The sequence below is a fragment of the Pan paniscus genome, chromosome 7 (genome assembly GCF_029289425.2).
Source record: "Pan paniscus chromosome 7, NHGRI_mPanPan1-v2.0_pri, whole genome shotgun sequence".
NCBI lineage: Eukaryota > Metazoa > Chordata > Mammalia > Primates > Hominidae > Pan > Pan paniscus.
Window position 1 is genome coordinate 37146954 of NC_073256.2, and position 23953 is coordinate 37170906.

The window sequence follows — 23953 nt, forward strand, 5'->3', positions numbered from 1 at the left end:
CCTAATTCAGAGCAAGGCCCTAACTGTCTTCCACCCTGCAAAAGCTGAGACAAGTGAGAAAGCTGCAGAAGAAAAGTTTGAAGGTAACAGATGTCAGTTCATGAGGTTTAAGGAAAGAAGCAGACTCCGTAATATAGAAGTCCAAGGTAAAGCTGCAACCAGTGATGGAGAAGCTGCACCAAGTTATCCAGAAGATCCAGCTAAGATCACTGATGAAGGTGGCTATACTAAACAATAGATTTTCAGTATATACAAAACAGTGTTTTATTGCAAGATAATGCCATCTAGGACTTTGATAGCTAGGGAGAAGTCAATGCCTGGCTTCAAAGCTTCAAAAGTCAGGCTGACTCTCTTGTTAGGGGCAATGGGGCAATGAAGCTGGTGACTTTAACTGAAGCCAATGCTCACGTATCATTCTGAAAATCCTGAGGCCCTTACTCTGCCTTTGCTCTTTAAATGTAACAACAAAGCTAGGATGGCAGAATATCTGTTGACGGGATGGTTTGCTAAATATTTTAAGTCCATTGTCAAGACCTATTGCTCAGAAAAAAGGATTCCTTTCAAAATGCTACTGGTCATTAACAGAGCACCTCGTCACCCAAGAACTCTGATGGAGATGTACAAGGAGATGACTGTTGTTTTCATGCCTGCTAACACAACATCCATTCCGTAGACCATGGATCAAGAAGTAATTTCTACTGCCAAGTCTTATTATTTAAATACATTTCACAAGGCTGTAACTGCCATAGATAGTGATTCCTCTGATGGATATGGGCAAAGTAAACTGAAAACCTTCTAGAAAGGATTCACCATTTTGGATGCCTTCAAGAACATTTGTGATTCATGGGAGGTCAAAACATCAACATCAACAGGAGTTTGGAAGAAGTTGATTCCAACCCTCATGGAATGACTTTGGGGGGTTTGAGACTTCAGCAGAGGAAGTCACTGCAGATGTGGTGGAAACAGTAACACAGCTAGAATTAGAAGTGGAGCCTAAAGATATGACTGCATTGCTGCAATCTCATGGTAAAACATGAACAGATGAGGATTTGTATGGATGAGCAAAGAAAGTAGTTTCTTGAGATGGAAACTACCCCTGGTGAAGATGCTATGAACACTGTTAAAATGACAAAAAAGGATTTAGAATATTAAATAAACATAGTTCATAAAGCAGAAGCAGGGTTTGAGAGGACTGACTGCATTTTTGAATGAAGTTCTATTGTGGGTAAAATGCTAACAAACAGCATCAAATGCTACACAGAAATCTTTCATGAAAGAGTCTACAGCTGGGTGTGGGTGGCGTGCATGCCAATGGTCTCAGCTATTTGAGAGGCTAAGGTGAGAAGACTGTTTGAGCCTGGGAGATCAAGGCTGCAGTGAGCTGTGATCGTGCCACCGCACTCCAGCCTGGATGAGACAGCGAGACGCAGTCTCAAAAAACAAACAAACAAAACTAATGATGCAGCAAGCTTAATTATTGTCTTTTCAGAAACTGCCACAGTCATATCAACCTTCAGCAGCCACCACCCTGATTAGTCAGCAGCCATCAACATCAAGGTGAGACCCTCCATAAACAAAACGATGACAACTTGCTGAAGGCTCCAATGACACACATAATAAACTACAGTATAGTGTAAACATACCTTTTTTTTTTTGAGACAGAGTCTTGTGTGTCACCCAGGCTGGACTGCAGTGTGGCACGATCCCCACTTACTGCAACCTCCGCCTCCTGGGTTCAAGTGATTCTCCTGCCTTAGCCTCCTGAGTAGCTGGGATTATAGGGGCACGCCAATGTGTCCTGTTTATTTTTGTATTTTTAGTAGAGAGAGGGTTTCGCCATGTTGGCCAAGCTGGTCTTCAACTCCTGACCTCAGGTGATCCGCCCGCTTTGGCATCCCAAAGTTCTGTGATTAAAGGTGTGAGCCACTTCACCCAGCTGTGTAAACATAACTTTTAAATGCATACGGACACCAAAAAATTCCTGTGGCTTGCTTTATAGCGGTATTTGTTTTATTGCTGTGGTCTAGAACTGAACCTGTAGTATCTCCAAGATCTGCCTGTTTAAAGAATTTTTCCCCTAGTTACAACTGTAAACATCTAATGAACTGATTAGAACATTAAGTTCCAAATGCTGGTTCATCATCAAAAAACAAACTAACAGTTACAACTCAAATATCTCGTAACAGATAAGTCAGGAAGGCCAGGGAGAGACTTCGGGAGTTTGGAGAAAGTTCCATGTACAAGGAAAGCTAGCACTCAGCTGTAGCCTGATTTCAACCAAGTGGGAATGTAGCTTCACTATTGCTTTTTTTTATGGGAAGTAGCTAGAAGCACACATTATTCAAGGCTGGCAAATGTTCAAGTATGGCAAGAGAGAGAGCAATGTAAACTACTGTGGGTGAGACAAGCACATCCACTATCAAAGAGGACACCAATTTTGAAACAGATTGGAATGCTATTGTGTCCAGAATTGGTGGGTTCTTGGTCTCACTGACTTCCCTCGCGGTCAGTGTTACAGTTCTTAAAGGAGGCATGTCCGGAGTTTGTTCATTCTTCCCGGTGGGTTCGTGGTCTTGCTGGATGTGTTGGGAGTTTTTTCCTTCTGGTGGGTTCGTGGTCTTGCTGGCTTCAGGAGTGAAGCTGCAGACCTTTGCGGTGAGTGTTACAGCTCATAAAGGCAGTGTGGACCCAAAGAGTCAGCAGCAGCAAGATTTATAGCAAAGACCGAGAGAACAAAGCTTCCACAGTATGGAAGGGGACCCCAGCGAGTTGCCACTGGTGGCTCAGGCAGCCTGCTTTTATTCTCTTATCTGGCCCCACCCACATCCTGCTGATTGGTCCATTTTACAGAGAGCCGATTGCTCTGTTTTACAGAGAACTGATTGGTCCATCTTGACAAGGTGCTGACTGGTGCATTTACAATCCCTGAGCTAGACACAAAAGTTCTCCACCTACCCACTAGATTAGCTAGATACAGAGTGCTGATTGGTGTATTTACAAACCCTGAGCTAGACACAAAGTGCTGGCTGGTGCATTTACAAACCTTGAGCTAGACAAAGGGTGCTGATTTGTGCATTTACAAACCTTGAGCTAGATACAGAGTGCCCATTGGTGTATTCCCAATCCCTTAGCTAGACATGAAGATTCTCCAAGTCCCCACCAGATTAGCTAGATACAGAGTGCCCATTGGTGCCTCCACAAACCCTGAGGTAGACACAGGGTGCTGACTGGCGTGTTTACAATCCCTTAGCTAGACATAAAGATTCTTCAAGTCCCCAACTAGATTTAGGAGCCCAGCTGGCTTCACCCAGTGGATCCTGAACCAGGCAGCAGGCAGAGCTGCCCGCCAGTCCCGCCGTGTGCCTGCACTCCTCAGCCCTTGGGCAGCTGATGGGACCTGGCACTGCGGAGCAGGGGGCGGTACTCGTCAGGGAGGCTCAGGCGGGCAAGGAGCCCATGGCGGGGTGGGGGAGGCTCAGGCATGGCGGGCTGCAGAGCCTCTGAGCCCTGCCCCGCAGGGAGGCAGCTGAGGCCCGGGGAAAATTTGAGTCTAGCGCCGGCAGGCCGGCACTGCTGGGGGACCCGGTGTACCCTCCACACCTGCTGGCCCAGTTACTAAGCCCCTCACTGCCCGAGGCCAGCGGCACCGGCCGGCCGCTCCGAGTGTGGGGCCCGCGGAACCCACACCCACCAAGAAATCGCGCTGGCCCGCAAGCGCCGCGTACAGCCCGGGTTCCCGCCCAGGCCTCTCCCTCCACACCTCCCAGCAAGCTGAGGGAGCCGGCTCCGGCCTCGGCCAGCCCAGAAAGGGGCTCCCACAGTGCAGCAGCAGGCTGAAGGGCTCCTCAAGCGCGGCCAGAGTGGGCAGCGAGGCCGAGGGGTTGCGGAGAGTGAGCAAGGGCTGCCAGGGCTGCCAGCACGCTGTCACCTCTCACTATGATTAGAAATCGTAGGGAGGAAACACTAAGAATCACTGAACAAACATGGCAAAATTTCCGATTTTTGATTTATAGACAAACTTCTGAATATTTGATGTTTCGCCTGGTATTTCTGACGCTGCGATGATGTTCTAGCCATTTCAAATAACTGATCTTCCTCTGATAATAACTATCAATGAGGTCCCACTATGTGATACTGCTAAGAGCCTGACTTTCACTTGATCTCACTGAACTCTCACAGCAACCATATATGAGAGAGGTAGTATTATTCCCACTCTAGAAATGCCACAGCTGCTGCCTATAAAGGTTAAGTAGGCTGCCAAGGTCATACAGCAGAGTTGCATATCTTAGACAGGTCTTTCCTAAGCCATAGTCTCTGCTTTTAACTGCCCTAATCACAACACAATATTGTCACCATGTAAGTATATTATTACGGGTACTGTTCACATACACACCTGTGTACATATATACATAAAGTCAGTATTATGTGTATTGTTCACATACACACCTGTGTACATATTACATATTTTACATATAGACAATCAGTAATAAATTTTGAAACTCTGATAAATGTCTTGCCTAGAAATCAGAGTTAATAAAGTTAAAAGCAAACAATGCTATCCATAGTATTACATTTCTTAGCTTTTCGTTTTGTTATATCAGCTTAGGCCTTGTTATTAGTTTATTTAAAAAATAATGTTTTCACAGGGAAAGATATCCATCATCCTAAATTCACAACTAAGAAAACTTATGATCACAGTGCACATGAATTGATGGTTTATAGTTCAAATTCTCCTTTAACACATCACTGACTATTTATAACTTGTCTACTCCATCTCCCTACATAGCCTACCTTGCTTAATGCATCCTCATTGTATTAGTCTATTGTACAATGACCACAACAAATATTTGATTATAACACATGCTGATATATCAAGGGAAATTATTTTTTGTAACTACTAGACACTAATTAGAATGTACTTTTTCTGATACAGTAGTCTCCCGATCCTTGGGGGAATATGTTCCAAGGCTCCCAGTGGAACATGAAACCACGAATGGGACCAAACCCTATATATTGTATGTTTTTTGCCTAGACTTACATGCTTATAAGGTTGAATCTGTAAATTAGGGACAGAAAGAAATTAACAATTACTAATAATAAAATAGAACAATGATAACATATGCCAGCTTCACTACTCTTGCACTTTGCAGCTATTATTAAGTAAAATAAGGGTGACTTGAAGGCAAGAACTGTGATGCTGTGACAGCCAATCTGATAACCAACTTAGCTAGTAAGTGACTGAGGGCAGGGAGCATCCACAGTGGGGAGGCACTGGACAAAAAGGAAGGATTCACGTCCACATGGGATGGCACACGACAGTGAGATTTCATCGCACTATGCAGGATGGCATGAGATTTAAAACTTATGAAATGTTTGTCTCTAAAATTTTCCTTTAAATGTTTTTGGACGATGTTTGATGGCAGTTAAGTGAAACCATGAGTAACTACCTGAAACTGCAGATAAGGGGCGAATAGTGTAACGGTATATAGCATATGGTATAAGTATTAATACAGTAAAGTATTTTATAACAACTAGAAGACTAATTCATGTTTGTAACACTTATAATAGTAAAAATAAATCCCTTAAAACCATTCATTTATTCATTCATATATTCAGTTGAACAGTTATTTATTTAGGCATCGTGAATCCAGTGGTGAACAACAGACACAGAACTTAGATTTGAGTGGGGTGGAAGCAGGTAATAAATAAGAAAAATAACAGATGACGATAATTCTGTCACTTTCTGGTAGGCTACCAGATAATTATTATAAGGTGATTCAAATAAGGTCACTGGAAAGAGTAGCCATACCCTGGATGGTCAGAGAAGGCCTCTGGGCAAGGAAACGTAAGACGTGAGTGACCGGGAGCAGCCACGCACAGGTGTGGGGAGCGAGGTAAGCAGCTCCTGGGCACCACTGAACGGGGTGGGTCTGAGAAACCCAGCGAGGCTGGTGCGGCTGGAGCAAATGGGCCCAGCTGTGGTGTGAGCAGGTCCCGAAGGGCTTTTAAACCAGAAAAGTTAGAGGTTTATTCTGTGCTGGCCGGGTGACCACTAGAGGATTTTAAGCGGGAGGGTGACCTGCTGTAATTCATGTTTTTAAAGGGTGGCTCCGCTTCTGTGTGGAGAAAGGATTATAAGAGAAAAAGGGAAACAGCAGCGAGGCAGGTGGAATCTGGGTGAGAGGTGAGGTAAGTTGACTGGGATGAAGGCAGGCAGTGGCGGATTAGGGACGGATCAGGCTGTTTTTCTAAATTACATGAGAAAGGTGGACCATTTTCACATACCTCAAGCACAAATAAAAAACTGGGTACAACGAACAGTTTCAACAGTAGCACCAGAAATGTATCATTATGATATTTAAAGTCATTTAAGCTAAGAAGGAGGTAAATACATTAAGAGATAAAGGAAAGAAGTAAGGTGCAAAACATTGTTACGGTATGTTTCCATTTTGTGGGGGAAAAATGTGTGCGAGTATCTGGGCACGAATAGAATATTTCTGAGGGGATACACACAACCCCACCGACAATGACTGACTCCGGACACAGCAACTCGGGGAGCAGGGTGGGGGGATTTTCAATGTATAATCTTCTGGACAATTTGAATGTTGACCACACAGTGTACACATTGCTTCTTCGATGAAAAATAGAGATGACATTAGATTTTATGCTCCTTGCAGATGAGATCAAGTCTTCCATCTCCCTTTAGTCTCTATAATGCTTCATAAGTTGTTTTAACCACAGCAAGGGTTTCATTTGCTGAGAAGGCAAGGACTTCAGTGAGGATGATGCTGTATAACACAATTATGATGGGAGGTAGCAAAGGCAGGAAAAAAGAACAATGAACTAGAAAGCTGCAGACCTAGATTCACACCTGTTTCTACGTCCTAGGAAGTAAGTAGGATGACTCCACTTCGCCGATCTAGGAGCTGGAGGTTAGACAGATTGTTGCTTGGTGTAGGTTGAAAGTTACCAGATCAAATGCAAGATGCTCACTTAAATTTGAACTTCAGATAAATAATAACATTTTTAGCATAAGCATGCCCTCCAATTTTACATGAGACACACTAAAAATTGTCTAAAATTAAAATTTACCTGAGTGTTCTGTATTTTTATTTGTGAAATCTGGCAACCCTATGCCAGCCACAACTCTCTTTCCAAGAGGTAATGTAGTTATGATCTGAGTGAATCACTTTCTTTCTTATAAAATGAATTAAAGGTTAACTTCCAAGGTATTCCACAGCAGATTTAACTATTCTTCTTTGGAAGCACCATGATTCCAGAAGCCATTGTGTTCACAGTCATCTCCTGATTTTGTTTTTTTGTTTTTTGTTTTTTTTTTGAGATGGAGTCTCGCTTTGTTGCCCAGGCTGGAGGGCAGTGCGCGATCTCCGCTCACTGCAAGCTCCGCCTCCTGGGTTCACGCCATTCTCCTGCCTCAGCCTCCCGAGTAGCTGGGACTATAGGTGCCCGCCATGACGTCCGGCTAATTTTTTGTATTTTTAGTAGAGATGGGGTTTCACCGTGTTAGCCAGAATGGTCTCGATCTCCTGACCTTGTTATCCGCCCGCCTTGGCCTCCCAAAGTACTGGAATTACAGGCGTGAGCCACTGCGCCAGGCCTGATTTTGTTTTTAACTTTTATACCCTGATCCTCTGAAACTGTAATTTATCAATTTATCAAAAACTTGTCTAGTTTAGACAGCTAAACCATATCAGTGAAAAACATAACCATAACCAGTATTTTCAATAAAGATTCTGGAATGTACTTGATGAAATTTGTTAATGTCCATCTTGTTGGTAAGCCTTAAGTGTTGGAAAGTAGCAAGCATGTACCATAATAAAAAATGCAATTTGAGAACATAGGAAAACATAAATTTAAAGTGACCTTGTAAATATATGCAATATTTTTTAAGTACCCAAGAAAAACGGTCAATTATATTTAATAACTATGGACATGATGAAGTTAACGTGCACAGTTTATTACAAAAAAAATTTGCTGGGTAACAAGCAGAACTCTTTTAAACAAATGGCCTGTAAAAAAAACAATCCCTGGGGGACTTTGACATTTAGAGAGAATGCCAGGCCTGGCATTTGTTCCCTGTCATTTCCATGCATTAGACAAAGCAATGAAGACAAACCAAATGGAAATAGGTTTTATTCAAAACGATCAATACAAACAAATTAAATAATCTCACCCAGTGGATAGCAGGCTTCAAATTTCATAAACAGGAAAATTTGCAAAAGAAATTTTAGGGAGCTAAACAGAATTGCCAGTTTTTCGTTTAGCTAAATGAGAAAATAAATTTTTTAAAGAAACAAAGCACGAACTATTATCAGTATTGTTGCAAAAAAATAAGTTGCATGGACAATCTCAGAAGAGACAACTGTTTCTCAAGAAAGGACCAGCCTTTCACTGATATTTTGCTATAGACTAAAACTGTGACAGCAACTAGCAGCAGAACATGGTCTAGTCTGATAACTGCTAGAGTATAAAGTCTTGGAAGAGATGAAACCTTTTGCTTTTCTTAAAAAGTAGTCTCCATTACCTGGCATTTGTTAAACCCAAAGTTAATTAAGATAAACAAAAGCCATTCTAGTCCCTGGAAATTATTCCAGTCTCGTATGTACCTATATATGCTGTCTACATTCCTTCTGATTCATTAAAAAAAATTTCTCAAGGCAATATATGTATATCATTTATATAATCAAAAATTACTAAAAGGTATGTAATACAAATAATCTTTTAACTTCACCTCTGATTCTTGCTGCTCAAAAGTCACCTCTTTCAATCTCTTTTTGGTTTTTCTATTTTCAATATGATCTATTGACTTTCAACTGCAGAACTCTGGAAAGTGAACATTTATTTAGTTCTCTTAACACACACACCCATCCACACACACACCCACCCACACACACCCTGCCCGTCTCTTTCTTTCCACTCCCATATTAAAATCATACCACAATCACAATTTGCATTTTCATGAATTTTCAGTCCTCATATTATTGTGACTATATAGACATTATTCATGGGGCAGAACACTAGGCTACTTTTCCATTTTTTGTAAGATTTTTGATTTCCCTGGAGTTACTCATCATCTTATTTTGTTGTTGTCTACTAAGTTTTCTGTGAATCTATCTCTATGTCAACTTCACACCCTCCAGCAGGCATTCCTTCGGTGCCATGGTTGGAAGCATGTCTCTTGGCATCGTCTCTGCCCCCACTCCTCTAATCTGGCTGGTTTCTATCTCCGGCACAGCTGTTGTCCCAGGGTTTCCCTTTGCCATTGTCCTGGGGATTCCCTCGCCCCCTCTGCTCTACTGGACACCATGTCTTCTCTTTCACTTCTTCAAGCAAGTGAGAAAAAGTACATGAGAAAGTAGAGAGGGAAGAGACGCCCTGCTGTGAAACGTTTATACCTTTCACTGAATCCTGCTATTTTCAACGTGGGGATCTCCCCGTGGGGATCTCCCTGTGGGCCTCGACTGAGCCTAATTTCCTAAGTCCAAAACCTCTGGATTAAACTTATCAGAGAGAAAGAACAGAAAATTGTAGGGTGGGCAGGGGGGCATGCTGGCTCACACCTGTAATCCCAACAATTTGGGAGGCCAAGGCAGGAGGATTGCTTGAGCCCAGCAGTTAAAGACCAACCTGGGAAACAAAACAAGACCCTATCTCTATAAAAAAATTAAAAAATGAGCTGGGCATGGTGGTGTGTGCCTGTGGCTCCTGCTACTCGGGAAGCTGAGGACTTGGGAGGATTCCTTGAGCCCAGGAAGTGGAGGGTGCAGTGAGCTGTGATCGTGCCACTGCAGTCCAGACTGGATGAAAGAGTGAAACTTGTCTTAAAAAAAAAAAAGAAAATGGTGGGAGGAAGCATATGCGGCTATCAAAGCAGGGGAGGGCATTCAGAAGGTCGACTTGCTAATTTTAGAGGCTTTAAAGGGCTGTCCTCGTTCGACTCACTGCCCTCAGAGGTAGCCAGTGGCCCCCAATTCCTGGGCCTTCCCTGTGTTCTGTGGGGACAGATTGATCTATTTCTTTCTTTACTATTTGGCATCCAGTTTTTTTCTGTGGAACTTAAATAGTGAACACGTCTATCTGGTTTCCATGTTTCAAAGTTTGCTGATGTTTTGAAAAATCCTCTCTCATTCTTTGGGTCCTTGAAGGTCTATGAGTCCTACTGTCATTTTAGTGGAGTTTAGCTGGGTGTAAAGATAAAAGTACATTGTTACCTTAAACTCTAATTTAAGAGTTAAGTTTTTTTGCTATATCTAAATACCACTTAACCACAGTCTAAGAGATCACAGCAGGGGGTGGATGGGGCACAGAAAATCTCCTCAAAACACTGTCCAACCATAGTATGAGTATTCCAAATGGCCTTTTTATTTTACCTGTTTTTAAGAAGATGTATTAAGAAAGAAGTGTGGCCAGATGTGGTGTCTCATGTCTGTGATCCCAGCACTTTGGGAGGCTAAGGTGGGAGAAGCATCTGAGGTGGGGTGTTCAAGACCAGACTGGGCAACATTGTAAGTCCTCTGTCTCTACAAAAAAATTAAAATATTAGCCTGGAGTGGTGACATGTGCCCGTAGTCCTAGTTACTCAGGAAGCTGAGGCATGAGGATTATATGAGGCCAGGATTTCAGGGCTACAGTGAGGTATATTCTTACTACAGCACTCCAGCTTGGGTGACGAAGTGAGACCCTGTCTCCAATATAAAAAAAAAAGCAACAATAAAGAAAAGTGTCATCAATCTATATAAATCTGCTGGACCTTTATCTGTCCCTCGGAGTGACAGTCAAGAGCTGCTTCTCTCAAAGTACTTTCTTGTATCTGTACGTCTAGTTAGGTAGGACCTCAACCCTTTAGATTTACTTATGCTGGGAGATCTTAGAAGAAAACTGTAATGAAAAAGCTCAACAAGGATTCGTTCCCTTGTCATGAGCCACTGGGGCACCAGGATCTAGAGAAGGTCTTACTGCTTCCTGTAAACACCTTGGCCTGCCCCAGTGGATTTCTGAGTAGTAGAGCTGACGCCGACACCACTAAACTGCAGCTGAGTGCAAGAAGGAGATTAGACTGTTTGAGATAGCTTCGTAATCTTATTTATTTACTGGAATCAAACACACACTTGGCTCACCAGATTTGAATGTGGCAATAATGAGTACACTAGTGTTTCCAGTGCCTTGGGGGGCATTTCATGTTGTAAAACTTAACTGCAGGCTACAAACAATGGCATGTCATAAGGGGAGTCAGGCTAGGACTAGAGCCTCAGCCAGCCCGTTCAGAAAAATTTTGACATTAAGCATTTCAAAGAATCTACCTAGAAAAACAAATTCCACTGATATCAGGTGATCTACGTGTCCAAACAGGTACACTAAATGTACCATCGGAACATGGTAGAGTGGATTTTAAAAAAAGAAATAAAATCTGCTTGAATGATAGTTAAGGCAAAGCTTAAAAATCTGAATTAAAATTAATGTTAGAAGAGCAACTTCCATCATAAATTAATATCATCAATTAACAAGCAGGAAGCCATCTTGCACAGCTACTCTTGGTCTCTGCTTCACTGTGGATGAGTAAATAAAAAATATTTTCCAAAAATCTCCTATTAGACTCTAAGCTGGATGCAATCCCTAAGCTCTAAGCCAGGCATGATCTAACAACAGGTTGCAGCATAGCTTGTCACCATACATATTCCCACACAGAAGCTCCTTATGGTTAACTTCAGGTTATCATGATGCTACGAAACTCCCTGATCTTCGGCAGTGACTATCTTTAAAATGCAAGTATATATATATTTTTTTCTCTTTCAACTCCTATCATTATTGCATAGAGTTTTCTTTTTCCTTTCCCTGGATTCTGAAAAGGATATTACACTAAGCTTGCCAGGAATGACAGCATGGACCAGCATTTTCTCTACAATGTTCAAATACTGCATGGAAGTTCTCAAACACCTGCTTTAGTACACCTTCCCCAGAAGAATGTGTTCAAATACAGTCTACTCATACATGGAGGGGAGCAAGAATGCAGTACGGCCTTGGGAGTTAGAGATGACACAACAGGAGTGGGACGCGGCTTCTCCTTCGTGTATTTTTTTCTTCTTCTCTTCACAAAAACCACGCCTCTACCACCTCACTGATGCTATACCCGCTAACCCTGAGGACTTAGTCACACAAAGAAAACAGCCATTCTCTCTGCTCTCATAATGTTTAAATATGTTCCACTTAGTCCAGAAACTGGCCTTAGGAGATTTAACAGGAAACCAAGACTGTGGAGTGTCCTATCCTGAGTAGGAAATGCCGAACAGTTGATTTATAGCCTTGTTGCTGCTGGCCAGACCAGCGAGGAGCCCATCACTCGAGATAACTATTACAACCAGAGATGCTGACCCGCATACCCTACCCCTCTTTTGTGCTTTGCCCAGCCAAGCCTGTATACTTTAGCCCTGATAACAATATCTGTGCTTTGCCTAATAAGAAAACCCCTACCAGCTTCCCCCTACTGCTTCCTGCAGAGCCAGTCAGAGGACCCTGTGCCTCACCTCCACTGTCTCCCTTGTGTTTGAGCACAAGCCCTGATTTGAAAGCTTCGTCTGGGAAATCTGCTCGGCTCCATGTTAATTTCCATTACATGGGAAGCCAAAGAGTCTGCGGTCTGTAACAGAGACATCCAAACCAAACACATCACCTACACTTTACTCAAGTGAAAATGGGTAAATAGTGATCGTAAAGATCTGCTATTAATTAAATTCAAGGGTCAAGAAATATCACTCTATCAGGAGCATAGTGTGCTCAACATTTACTCCTAAGTAATCATTTGAGCAATCTTAAAAAAGACATTTATTTATATGAAAGTACCAGCAGGATTTGAGAAATTCACAGATACAGAGGAACTAGAGGAAGGAGGGAAATTAAGAGGTGGGCGGCAGGGGGTAGCTCTAACAAACCAACCCAGTAACAAAAACCATTGTCACTTTGCTAGCTTTCCTAACAAAAATAAAACCAGGTCAGCGCAGTGGCTCACGCCTTGAATGCCAGCACTTTTGGAGGCCAAGGAGTTCAGATCACACGAGGCCAGGAATTAAAGACCAGCCTGGCCAACATGGCAAAAACCCATCTCTATTAAAAATAAAAAAAAATAGCTGGGTGTGGTGGTTCATGAGAATTGCCTGAACCCAGGAGGCAGAGGTTACAGTGAGCCCAGGTCAGGCCATTGCACTCTGGCCTAGAAGACAGAGCAATATTGTGTAAGGAGTGAAAGTTTTTATTTTGGGGCAAGTCTGACTCAAGTCATCAACTTAAGGGGAATAAACAGTTATCGATAATGAAAATGATACAGATAATGATAATCTGTAGAACCACGTCCCTGAAGAAGTCAGGTCTCTTTTTAAGATGTCCTTTGGCTAAGGATCACAGTAAAACATTAGAACATGTTGACTGGGCACGGTGGCTTACGCCTGTAATCTCAGCACTGTGGGAGGCGAGGCGGCCAGATCACGAGGTCAGGAGATCAAAACCATCCTGGCTAACACGGTGAAACCCCATCTCTACTAAAAATACAAAAAATTAGCCAGGCGTGGTGGCGGGCGCCTGTAGTCCCAGCTACTCGGGAGGCTGAAGCAGGAGAGTGGCGTGAACCTGGGAGGCGGAGCTTGCAGTGAGCCGAGATCACGCTACTGCACTCCAGCCTGGGCAGCAGAGCGAGACTCTGTCTCAAAAAAAAAACAAAGTAAACAAAAAAAACCACGAAACATTAGAACATGTTAGTCTGGCAGAATAATTAATACCTGGTGAAAAAGTATAACTTAACATAGGAGAGCCAAGAAAAGAAAAATAGGCTTCTGAAGATAAAATTGTTTTTATCTTTGCACTACCAGATTTACTTTGTTCAACACACCACCTCCCTAACTCCTTCAAATGCCAGGATTAGAACTAGTGCAGGAGGATGTCGACATTTTGACCTAATAGTTTAAGTTGTTTAAAAAAAATTCTCCTTGGGAGCTCATTAGACTGAGGTACCTCTGGCATTTTAAATTTTTACATGAACAAACCAAAGGCCAATGTAAACAGTAAATGGAAACTAGAAAATATACCAATCAGAAACCATCAACTTCTTTTAAAAAATTTATTTTTCTTTCTCTCTGCCTATCATTCTTTCCACCAACTAACTTCCAGCCAATCAAAACTGTTCTCTTCGCCTTGCTTCTGCAAATACTACATAAGAGTTTTCCCACCTGGGCGCGGTGGCTCACGCCTATAATCCCAACGCTTTGGGAGGCCTAACTGGGCGGATCGCCTGAGGTTGGGAGTTCAAGACCAGCCTGACAAACATGGAGAAACTCCGTCACTATTAAAAATACAAAATTAGCCGGACGTGGTGGCGCATGCCTGTAATCCCAGCTACTTGGGAGGCTGAGGCAGGGGAATCGCTCGAATCTGGGAGGCAGAGGTTGCGGTGAGCCGAGATTGTGCCATTGCACTCCAGCCTGGGCAACAAAAGCGAAACTCCGTCTCAAAAAAAAAAAGTTTTCCTTCTTGCACCTCTCATCAGAGTGCCAGCCCCTTGTGGTTTGGTACAACCCTAATTTATGCATCCCTGAATGTTCAAACTCTTGAAAATGTATATATGCTTGTTTTTCTTTTAATAAAGTCTATTCAGCTAAAGGATGAATTTATGAGGTTAAAAATGTACTCCTTCAACTTAGGAATAACAAAAATATATAAAGACATTTGCAAGAAAATTTTCATATTATGACTAAAAATTTTCTCCATTTTAAAATAGGCAGATATCAATGTCCTGTTTGACCAGAATCTCCTTCCCAGGCTCTAGCCTTAGTCTAAAGAACAAAAGTGGTCTAGGAAGAAATGACAACAATCTGCAAGCCTGCCACCAAAACTTCAGGTCGCAAAGGGCCATTGTAATGATTTCTTCAGGTTTCTTTGTGTATAGCTTTAACTCACAGAGGAAGCAATGATTAGCAGTTATCTAACAATGCGAAGGAAACAGCAAGTGAAGCCTAAGCAGAATGGGGAGAATAGAGTTGACGGTGCCTTTCAACATTATTGCAACACGTTTTTAAAAAGCAATGGATTAGGCACTTAGCAGAGCAGAGGTTTGGAGCAAAGGACTTCCATTTTCCTTTAACACGTTTATGGTTAACATCTCCTAGTACAGGAAGAGGTTTATTCAGAATACATATAAAACTACCTTTGTTAAATCTAGCTCAGTCTTTAAGGTTCCTTCTACAGAGGAAATAACCCCACCAACCTCGGCAAGATTTCTAAAATTAACACTGTTCAGAACCAAGATATCATTTTGTCAAAACCCTGCATTTTAGGGATGAGTCTTGGGGAGGTGAAGTAACTTGTCTAGGTGAACATTGCTACTTAGAAAGCAAAACCAGGGTAGCCCGCCAGGATGCGGCATCCTGACTGAGAAACCAACAGGCCAATGTTTCACTATGCACCAACCAAAGTACCAGTACTTTACTGGAAGTTCTTGAAATTTCGGTGTCACAGAAATTGATTTCTTTGCTATATCACTGAATAAAAGCTTTAAACGGTTCACTTGAATCAACATTATTAACTAGAGAATTCTTGATCTAATCTCTAGCATCATGCTTATTCCTCAAAAAAGGCCTCAAGGATTCAGCCACGCATGTTATATTAATCCACTCATGTGACATTCACATACAACAACATAAAGAAACAACAGTTTGAGATTCCGCCTCATTTAAACGGTATCATGTAGTTTGGCAAGAGATGGGGAAGAAAAGAGTGTTTATCAACATGAACTTTTACAGATTTATGTTTTAAACCGTAAGTTAAAAATTAGTACCAGAATAATTTATATTTGTCAAATATTTAGACTCAGAGGAGGACTGTGGAAATGTCTGGGAGAACTGAGGCTTAAATCAACATTTTCTAATACTGCACATTCCAAATTCTGGAGTACAGTTGGCCCTCCATATCCATGGGTTTTGAAACCCCAAGGGTACCCGAATACCCGGGGCTGATTGTATTCTACTTTTAGGAAACTGTTTCTAAATTAGAAATCAATTAGAATCTAATTGATTCTAAAATGTTACTTCTGTCAAAGGCAGAGCAACCAGCTGGATGTGACAGCAGGAAGGTCTGCACTGCCCCCTCATGGCCAGAAGCCTTGCTAGTAACTCTTCCAATAACAGACACCCAATGAAGAGCTGAGCTCAGTCAGACTTCATTAATTTTAATTATGAATGCCGGTCTCCACGAAACACATGTTCTTCCAAAACATATTCATATTTGCATCCTGCCCATATCATGTGCTTCAGAGGTTGATACAAACATTATTATCGAGAAAAAGACAAAGCCACACTCTCTAGAGGAAATGGTAAGATTTAAACACAGAATAAAGAAAAAAAGTCAACACGGAGAAGGGGGTTTTAAAGAAAATAACATCTATAAGCTGAATTTTAGTAGGTTAAATAATATTCTTCAGACGAGGTCAATATGAACCATAAAGTACTGGAAAATTTAATTTTCTTAATTTAAAATAATTAGACCAAGAAAAGCATTTAAGATATCTCACTAAAACTAAAGGCAAAACTTCTAATCCTTTCCACAGTCCTTTAACACTTTTTTTCAAATGAATATGAATAAATCAGAGAACAAGTGAGGACTACAGATAATTAATATTTGAATAAACCATTATGTATTTAATGGCCAAGAAAACAAGCTGGAAACATCAAAGATGAAAGTTTCAAAGAATACAAAACATGTAATTCCAACTCTGACAAGGAGAAGCAATTATTACACCTATTCTAGAAAGAGCCAGAGTTCTAGAAAGATAACATTAAATCCCAGGAGCGAACCACGAGTTAATGGTATCTTATTTTTTACAGGTTGGGAAGATGACATGAGAGGGTGGAGAGAGGTGGCAATGGGGATCTTCTAATCATCAAATTAGACATCCTGCATTTTGGATGAAAGAGTCAGATAATCAAAAATGCTGTTTACATGATTAGCAAGAAGAAATACCAGCTGGGGGCAGTAGCTTGTGCCTATCATCCCAATACTTTGGGAGGCAGAGGTGGAAGGACTGCTTGAGCCCAGGAGTTGGAGACCAACCTGGGCAACATACTGAGACATTGTTTCTGTTTTAAAAAAAAAAAAAAAGAAGAAGAGGAAGAAGAAACACTGATTTAAGGGCTAAAAAATACTACTAGATACAAGTAAGATCAATGAAAATTCTGATTAAAATTGGAGTAAAACGTGTAACTGTGGATAAAAATGGGAGAAGTGATGCTTAAATCAACATTTTACACATGTCTGTTATAGTATAATTAAGTTCAGTAATTTAGGGTACAAGCCTATCGTATTATTCAGTTTATTTCATTTAGGGAATATAAATGGCTAGTCAATGATTAGGGTCACTCTGATAGAATATTCTAGTCTACTGATTTTCTCTTAGCTCTGGTGTTCAATTTTAAGCCACTAGATAATCCTAAAAATATCTCTTGTGAGATATTGGGAGCTTGGCTATATCCTTGAACACATATTCTGGAACTTAGGGACCACATATGCCTCAAAAAAATACTAATGATCTCTTAAAAACCGACTATAATCTTTAAGGTATCATGTGATGGCCTACTGACTACAGTTCTACCAGTGGCCTTTTATACTGTTAACTCCTGCAGTGTTTGCAATATTCAAAAAAAAAAAAAGTGCTTGGCCTTCTCTTGCACAGATACATATCAAGTAAAAGTACCTGTACTGTGTGACAAACACAGAGGACAGTAGAGAATCTTTTCATTTGGTATCTATGCTGGATTCCAACATTACACTACACAACCATAATTCTGGGTGAACCCACTAATATTACAATGCCTAAATTATCATGAGGATAGGTAGTAGGACTACAACAGAGTTAAGGATGATGAGCTCTTAATTTCCCATAGCCTCTAACTGCATACCATGGGTATACTCCACATTAAAACATCCAAAACAAAATCCAGAGATGTCTCTTAGTGCTCTTATAGAAGCCAATTTTATAGCCATGTTGAGAATTACATACATGCTCACATACATTTATTTAAGAATATGATAAACCATTCTGGTCTATTTCAGCAGGAGACCGCAGTCGTGACACTACAGGTGGTCTCATAACACTTTCAGTAGAAGCCAACACATCCCTATACAGGTCACATTAAAGGACTTTGAAGACACGTTTCTCTCTAAAGATAAAGCTTTTTAAAAAAACAGTGAGGAGTAAAAAGCCAGATTTGAAGACTTACTGGAGCCAGGCAATTTGCTAATGATGGAGGGGGTCAGACTCCACTATGTCATAATGTAAGGGGGTGAATAGGAAGCCAACATATTTCTTAAAGTCACACTAAGGTATTTTGCTACCTGTCCCCTGCCATATTTTGAGGGGAACCTGTTAATGCCAAAGTCTTTCAATAATGTTATGTCACACAGGGATGGGGAGGTAGCAGAGGAGGAGGGCAGTGGGGAGTGGTGGGAGGGTGAAGAAAGCCTGATGTCACTCTCAGTGGGTCTGGATATAACCCCGAGAAGGCTGAAATGACACTGAGATCCACCTCCTGACGCTCTCTCTGCACATTATCAAGCCCATGAATCTCCGTTATAATCATCTCCATCTCCAGCCCTGGAGTTCTGTGATCCTATGATTCTATTATTCCATTTTTAAACCTGTGGAGTGGGAGTGTTTCTGAGTACCCTGCTCACACAGATGGTGGTGGGAAGAATCTCAAGAATATGTTGCATGTAGTAAATGCCCACTTCACTACGTAATCACTCCCTTCACATTTCACACGAACAAAGATTATATTATCTTCAAGACAGCTGCAAAAACACGAGTGGTTTCATGGCAGCATAGCATCAGCACATATATGTGTAAGGAACATGAAAGAAGAAATTTCTCTTCATTACATATGCCTGGGGCTAACCACTCTAAACCTGACATGAATGTAGTATAATAGGACCAGGTCATACTTGTACATCAGCTCCACAGACTGGGGGCTGGGGGGAGACCAGAGGAGGAAAGGAAAAAGGAACTAACTGAAAGATAAAATCATACACAATATCTCTGTATTCCTGATGTTCTAAAAATACTCTGCACTGAAAAATCATTTGTCAAGGCAACCTTTCTGAGACCAAAAACAAGATCGATGTGCCAAACAACAGTTTCCCACAGTCATCTCATTTTGAGCACGGCTTTCGCCCATCTCTTCCACAAACTGGCTCTTTACAAAACTGACCCACGCCACAGCATCTTTGTATCTGGAGTTCAGGTCCCATCCCTTTCACCTGATCGCACCTGATTCTCTTAGAACCATTTTATACTCCTCGTTACTTTCTCAGTCTATCACTGTACATTAGACACTGCCAGACTATCCAATTCTGTTGCCCTGCCACACAGCTGTCAATAAGGTTCAATGTGGTATTTCTTTACCTTGTTCTCCTTAGCAGAAAACTCTGAGGAGTTGGAAATTTTCATGGACTTTGACCTGTGAGACTGCCGCCGGATAGAATCCTCCCGGGAGTATTTCACGGAACCTGAGGTCCTCACCCGTACCTTGCTGGCACTCTGGACACTATTCACGCCAATCATTTTCGAAGGTCAACTAAAGAAGGGGTTTAGAGAAATAAAAAGGCACTTTCCAACCGTTCCAAGGCTCTCACGCTGGAGGAACTCTGCGGGGTTGTGCCTGAGCAGCTCCTGAGCGCCGTGATCCGCGTTAGCTTAAGAAGCACCAGGCTGCCTCCCCCAGCATCTTCAACTACCCTGTTTGCAGCGAGTCTGATTGTTCCAGGCACAGCTCACGTCACTGGCTGCAAAGAGGAAAAAAATGCAATCCACCCCTGCTACTCGTCTCTCTTTTCCACACACACACACACACACACACACACACACACACACACACACACACACACACACACAATCATATTCACACACTGGAACGAATGGCAATTGGCCAGGCAAGCAATTCATTAACATTCCAAAAAGCAACACTATTTCTCTTGTGATATTTGTGAAGTAAGCTCATTAATGTCAACAACCAAATAGAGATACCACAAATAAAAGTCTCAAGTAATCTCCAAGGCACCATGTGGGGTGGGAACGCAGCTGAATTTCCAAAAGGAAGAAAAAAAATATGGATGGACGTCAAAAGGCTCAATTAATTACAGGCTAGTGAAACGATGCGAGACACAAAGGCATCTCAATGATCAATAATTTTCCTTTCTTTCCCGTTTCAGGCCACACACTGTTTGACAGCAATTCAAATTATGTTGCCATTCTGAAGAATTAAATGTTTCTTATGACCTTAGACTACGACAGCCAGATATTTCAAGAGGAATTATGTCAGTGTGTACGGCAAATCCAGAATAAAGATGTTCTGTTACCTCTCTAGGAGACTGAGAAAATGACTGGGGGGTTAGCACAGGTTAACTTTCAATATGGCACAGAGTGAGACCAATAAAGCTAACTCCGGGCAACAAGCAGCAAGCAGCTTTTCCAAAAGCCATCAACGTTCTGTCAGTGTACACAGCAATGTGCAAGCCTCTGAGTACGAATCACAAACTGGAGATTACTAGAAAACAAGACCATTTTAGCTCCTAACATATGAAGTGAGTTTTGAGCATACTACTCAGGATTGCGATGTCTCACTATCTGGCATCCCAGGGACAGAGGCTCAGCCACATAAGCGTGTTCTCCAGATAAAGGAGGCTTTCGTGTTAATATAAATAACAAAACTTAAACATTGTTTACAAAGACCACTCTGGGAAAAAAGTCAGCCTCAATCCATCCCACCCCTCAGATTTAAACTTTTCCTTTACAACTCAAGAATGTATACACTTTTTTTTACAATGTACCAATGTTCAAATTTTGCAACGCACTGGTGTTCTTGAGCATTATTTGAGATAATTAATTTTTTAAAAAATGGTTTAAAGTAATTCTTAAACTTTAATTACTAAAGTTATGTTTTAATGTCAGGTAACTGTTTCCCTCTACTGTCAACAGGCCCAGCAGAGGGTGATGTTTGACCCTTGGGTTTTGTTGCATCCTCATGACAGGGGCTTTCTTCCTATATCCTTTACTTTTTTTTTTTTTTAACTTTTCATCTCCTATTTTTAAAGCACTTAGTGCTTCTACTGTGCTATAAAGAAGACGAAGACATTAATATTGGTAAAATGTTACCATCTAAAATAATAATAGATTATTTTTGGAATAGGTTTTAGAAGATCTTGGGGACTCTCCTGTCCTTTGAGGTACATTTTCCTCTCTTCTTAGGAAACTGAAGCTACTAAATAACTGTTTCTCAGAATTAAGAAAAATTCTGTAGAGTTACTATTTTACAAAGCATATTCCAAAGACATAAAAAGTGGTGTACTATAGCAGTAAAATAAAATCGATCATTTGGAATAGACTTAGTTCTAACTTAAGCAGACGATGAGTCTACAGGTAAAGATCTCCAGTTAACAAAAGTAAGCTTGAGGTGGAACCCAGTAAGAAACTAATACCATAATAAAGATAAAAATTCAAAATGTCTCGTGTAAAAGACATGAGCGCCTGCCTCTGTGTGGGGATAAAGACAGAGCACGGGCTTAAAAGAAACATGCCCTTTGGATATTTGTCAGTCATCATAATGAGGAGTTATAAACTATCTCCTGATGAACTTTCTTTTCTCCACCAAAATGGTTAGATTAAAAAATAAACAAACAAACAACAACAACAACAACAAAAACTAAAACCACATGCTAGGATGTACAGAAACGGAATCTGATACATGTCATTTCTGGGAGGTTTAGCAGAAGGACGCCATCTTTACCCAAAGACTGCCCAACTGACGTTACTCCTGTACTGTCTCCACTAATAACCACTTTCATCGATCTGTTTAACACCTAATACTTTACAGAAGCCACTTGTTCTCTTGTTTTCACTCTCAACTTGACAATTCTGCGAAGTGGGTTGAGGTAATATTGCAATCCCCACTTTACTGATGAGGACGCTATCACAGAGCCAGCATGCAGATTCTCGCATGAAGTATACCAGGAACCACGCTGTGTCCCTCACACTATAGCTGTCTGCATTGCCCTGTCCTTTTTAAACCTGCCATGAGCTTTTCTGCAAGTCAGGGAGAGAAAGTTTTCTTCTGCTCCTGCCTTTTACTTTCTGTTGCAGAACACGTATTTCTATGTGGACAGAGTGAAGAGAACTCCTACAATGCTGCTAGCAGTCTCACAGCAGATGATCACTGCGACATATCTGAGTATGTCTCAAGAGGTACCTGAAAAAGCTGGCCAGACCTCAGCATCCAGGGGCCCTTGATGCTCAGGCCTCATCCTACTGACCTAAACTTAATCCCAACCGCTTCTCACTCTTCCTATCTTTGTCAGTCAGGCCTGACTCTTCATTCCAGGTGAGTGCGTGGCACTTTAGCTTCCACTCAGCCCATGCATGGAAGGCAAGCTTGCCTCCTTTCTGAAGCTTTCCTGAATGACCCTCCATCTGCTATCATCGTGTCTGGAACTCTGTTGCCCCATCCTGATTCACTACTAAGCTGGCTTCTCCTCATTCAGCAGTCAGCTCAGTATCTTTTTCCAAAAGGACCTTCTGTGACCATCCTTCCTTAAACAGCAGCCCAGCTCCACCCCAGTCATTCATTTGCCACCAAAACCCCTACTTCTGTGACTTCAGGGCACTCATAGCTGTTTGAAATTACCTGCATCTCAGAGGCCAAAACAGAACCTGGTGAAGAGCAGGAGCTCAATGACCAGCTGTCAAATAAAGGAACTACTTTAAATATACAAGTTTCCCTTCTCTATCGGCTCTCACGTCATTCAACTTTCTTTTAAAGAAAATTTAGGACGGGTGCAGTGGCTCACTCCTGTAATCCCAGCACTTTGGGAGGCCAAGGCGGGCGGATCACATGAGTCCAAGAGTTCAAAACCAACCTGGGCAAAACAGTGAAAAACCCATCTCTACAAATAATACAAAAAATTAGCCGGGCATAATGATGAGCACCTGTGGTCCTGACTACTTGAGAGGCTGGGGTGGGAGGATCACCTGAGCCCAGGAGGTCGAGGTTGCAGTGAGCTGTGATCATACAACTGCACTCCAGCTTGGGAGACACAGTGAGGTCCTGTCTCAAAAAAAGAAAATTTAGCAGTTTTTTTTTTTCTGAAAAAATGAATACAATAAATACGAAATGATTTCCCCCCTAACTATACAAAAAAGTATGCAGTGAAATTTGTTTCCTTCCCATACCATTTTCCTGTTCAGTCCCTCTGCCCAGAAACAAGAACTGTTCCCAGTTTCCTATGCATCCTTCCAGAGATAATAAGCCATCGACGTGTGTGTGTCCGCGCGCGTGTGTGTGTTTGGGTTTGTGTGTGTGCGCTTGCCCATCCCTTTTCTTCTCATGGACTATAAATGGAAGCATGATATATATTTTTGCTATTTTTTTTTTTAAGATGGAGTCTCGCTCCATCGCCCAGGCTGGAGTACAGTGGCATGATCTTGGCTCACTGTAACCTCCGCCTCCCGGGTTCAAGCAATTCTCCCTGCCTCAGCCTCTGGAGTAGCTGGGATTACAGGCACCTGCCACCATGCCTGGGTAATTTTTGTATTTTTTAGTAAAGATGGGGTTTCGCCATGTTGGCCAGGCTGGTCTTGAACTCCTAACCTCAGGTAATCCACCCTCCTCTGCCTCCCAAAGTGCTGGGATTACAGATGTGAGCCACTACGCTTGGTCTATTTTTGCTATTTTTATTTATATTTTAGAGATAGGGTCCTGTTCTGTCGCTCAGCCTGGAGTGCAGTGATGCCATCATAGCTCACTGCAGCTATGAGCAAAGATCCTGGACTCAAGTGATCCTCATGCCTGAGCCTCCTGAGTAGCTAGGACTACAGGCATGCACCTGGCACGATCACATCAGGCTGTTT

At 41.8% G+C, this 23953-nt stretch overlaps 1 protein-coding gene across 11 annotated transcripts in view; it reads right to left on the reverse strand.

The window, feature by feature from the left end:
- PSD3 (pleckstrin and Sec7 domain containing 3) overlaps positions 1 to 23953 on the reverse strand; it is a 713864-nt gene that overhangs the window by 135454 nt on the left and 554457 nt on the right. The window contains exon 1 of one of the 11 annotated variants that reach the window (XM_055116340.2): positions 19457 to 19829. The exons of the other annotated variants lie outside the window; for them this stretch is intronic. Within the exon in view, the coding sequence (XP_054972315.1) occupies positions 19457 to 19615 (159 nt within the window). The 5' untranslated portion in view covers positions 19616 to 19829. Of the gene's footprint in view, positions 1 to 19456; positions 19830 to 23953 lie in introns of those variants that run through there. 11 annotated transcript variants of the gene reach the window in all.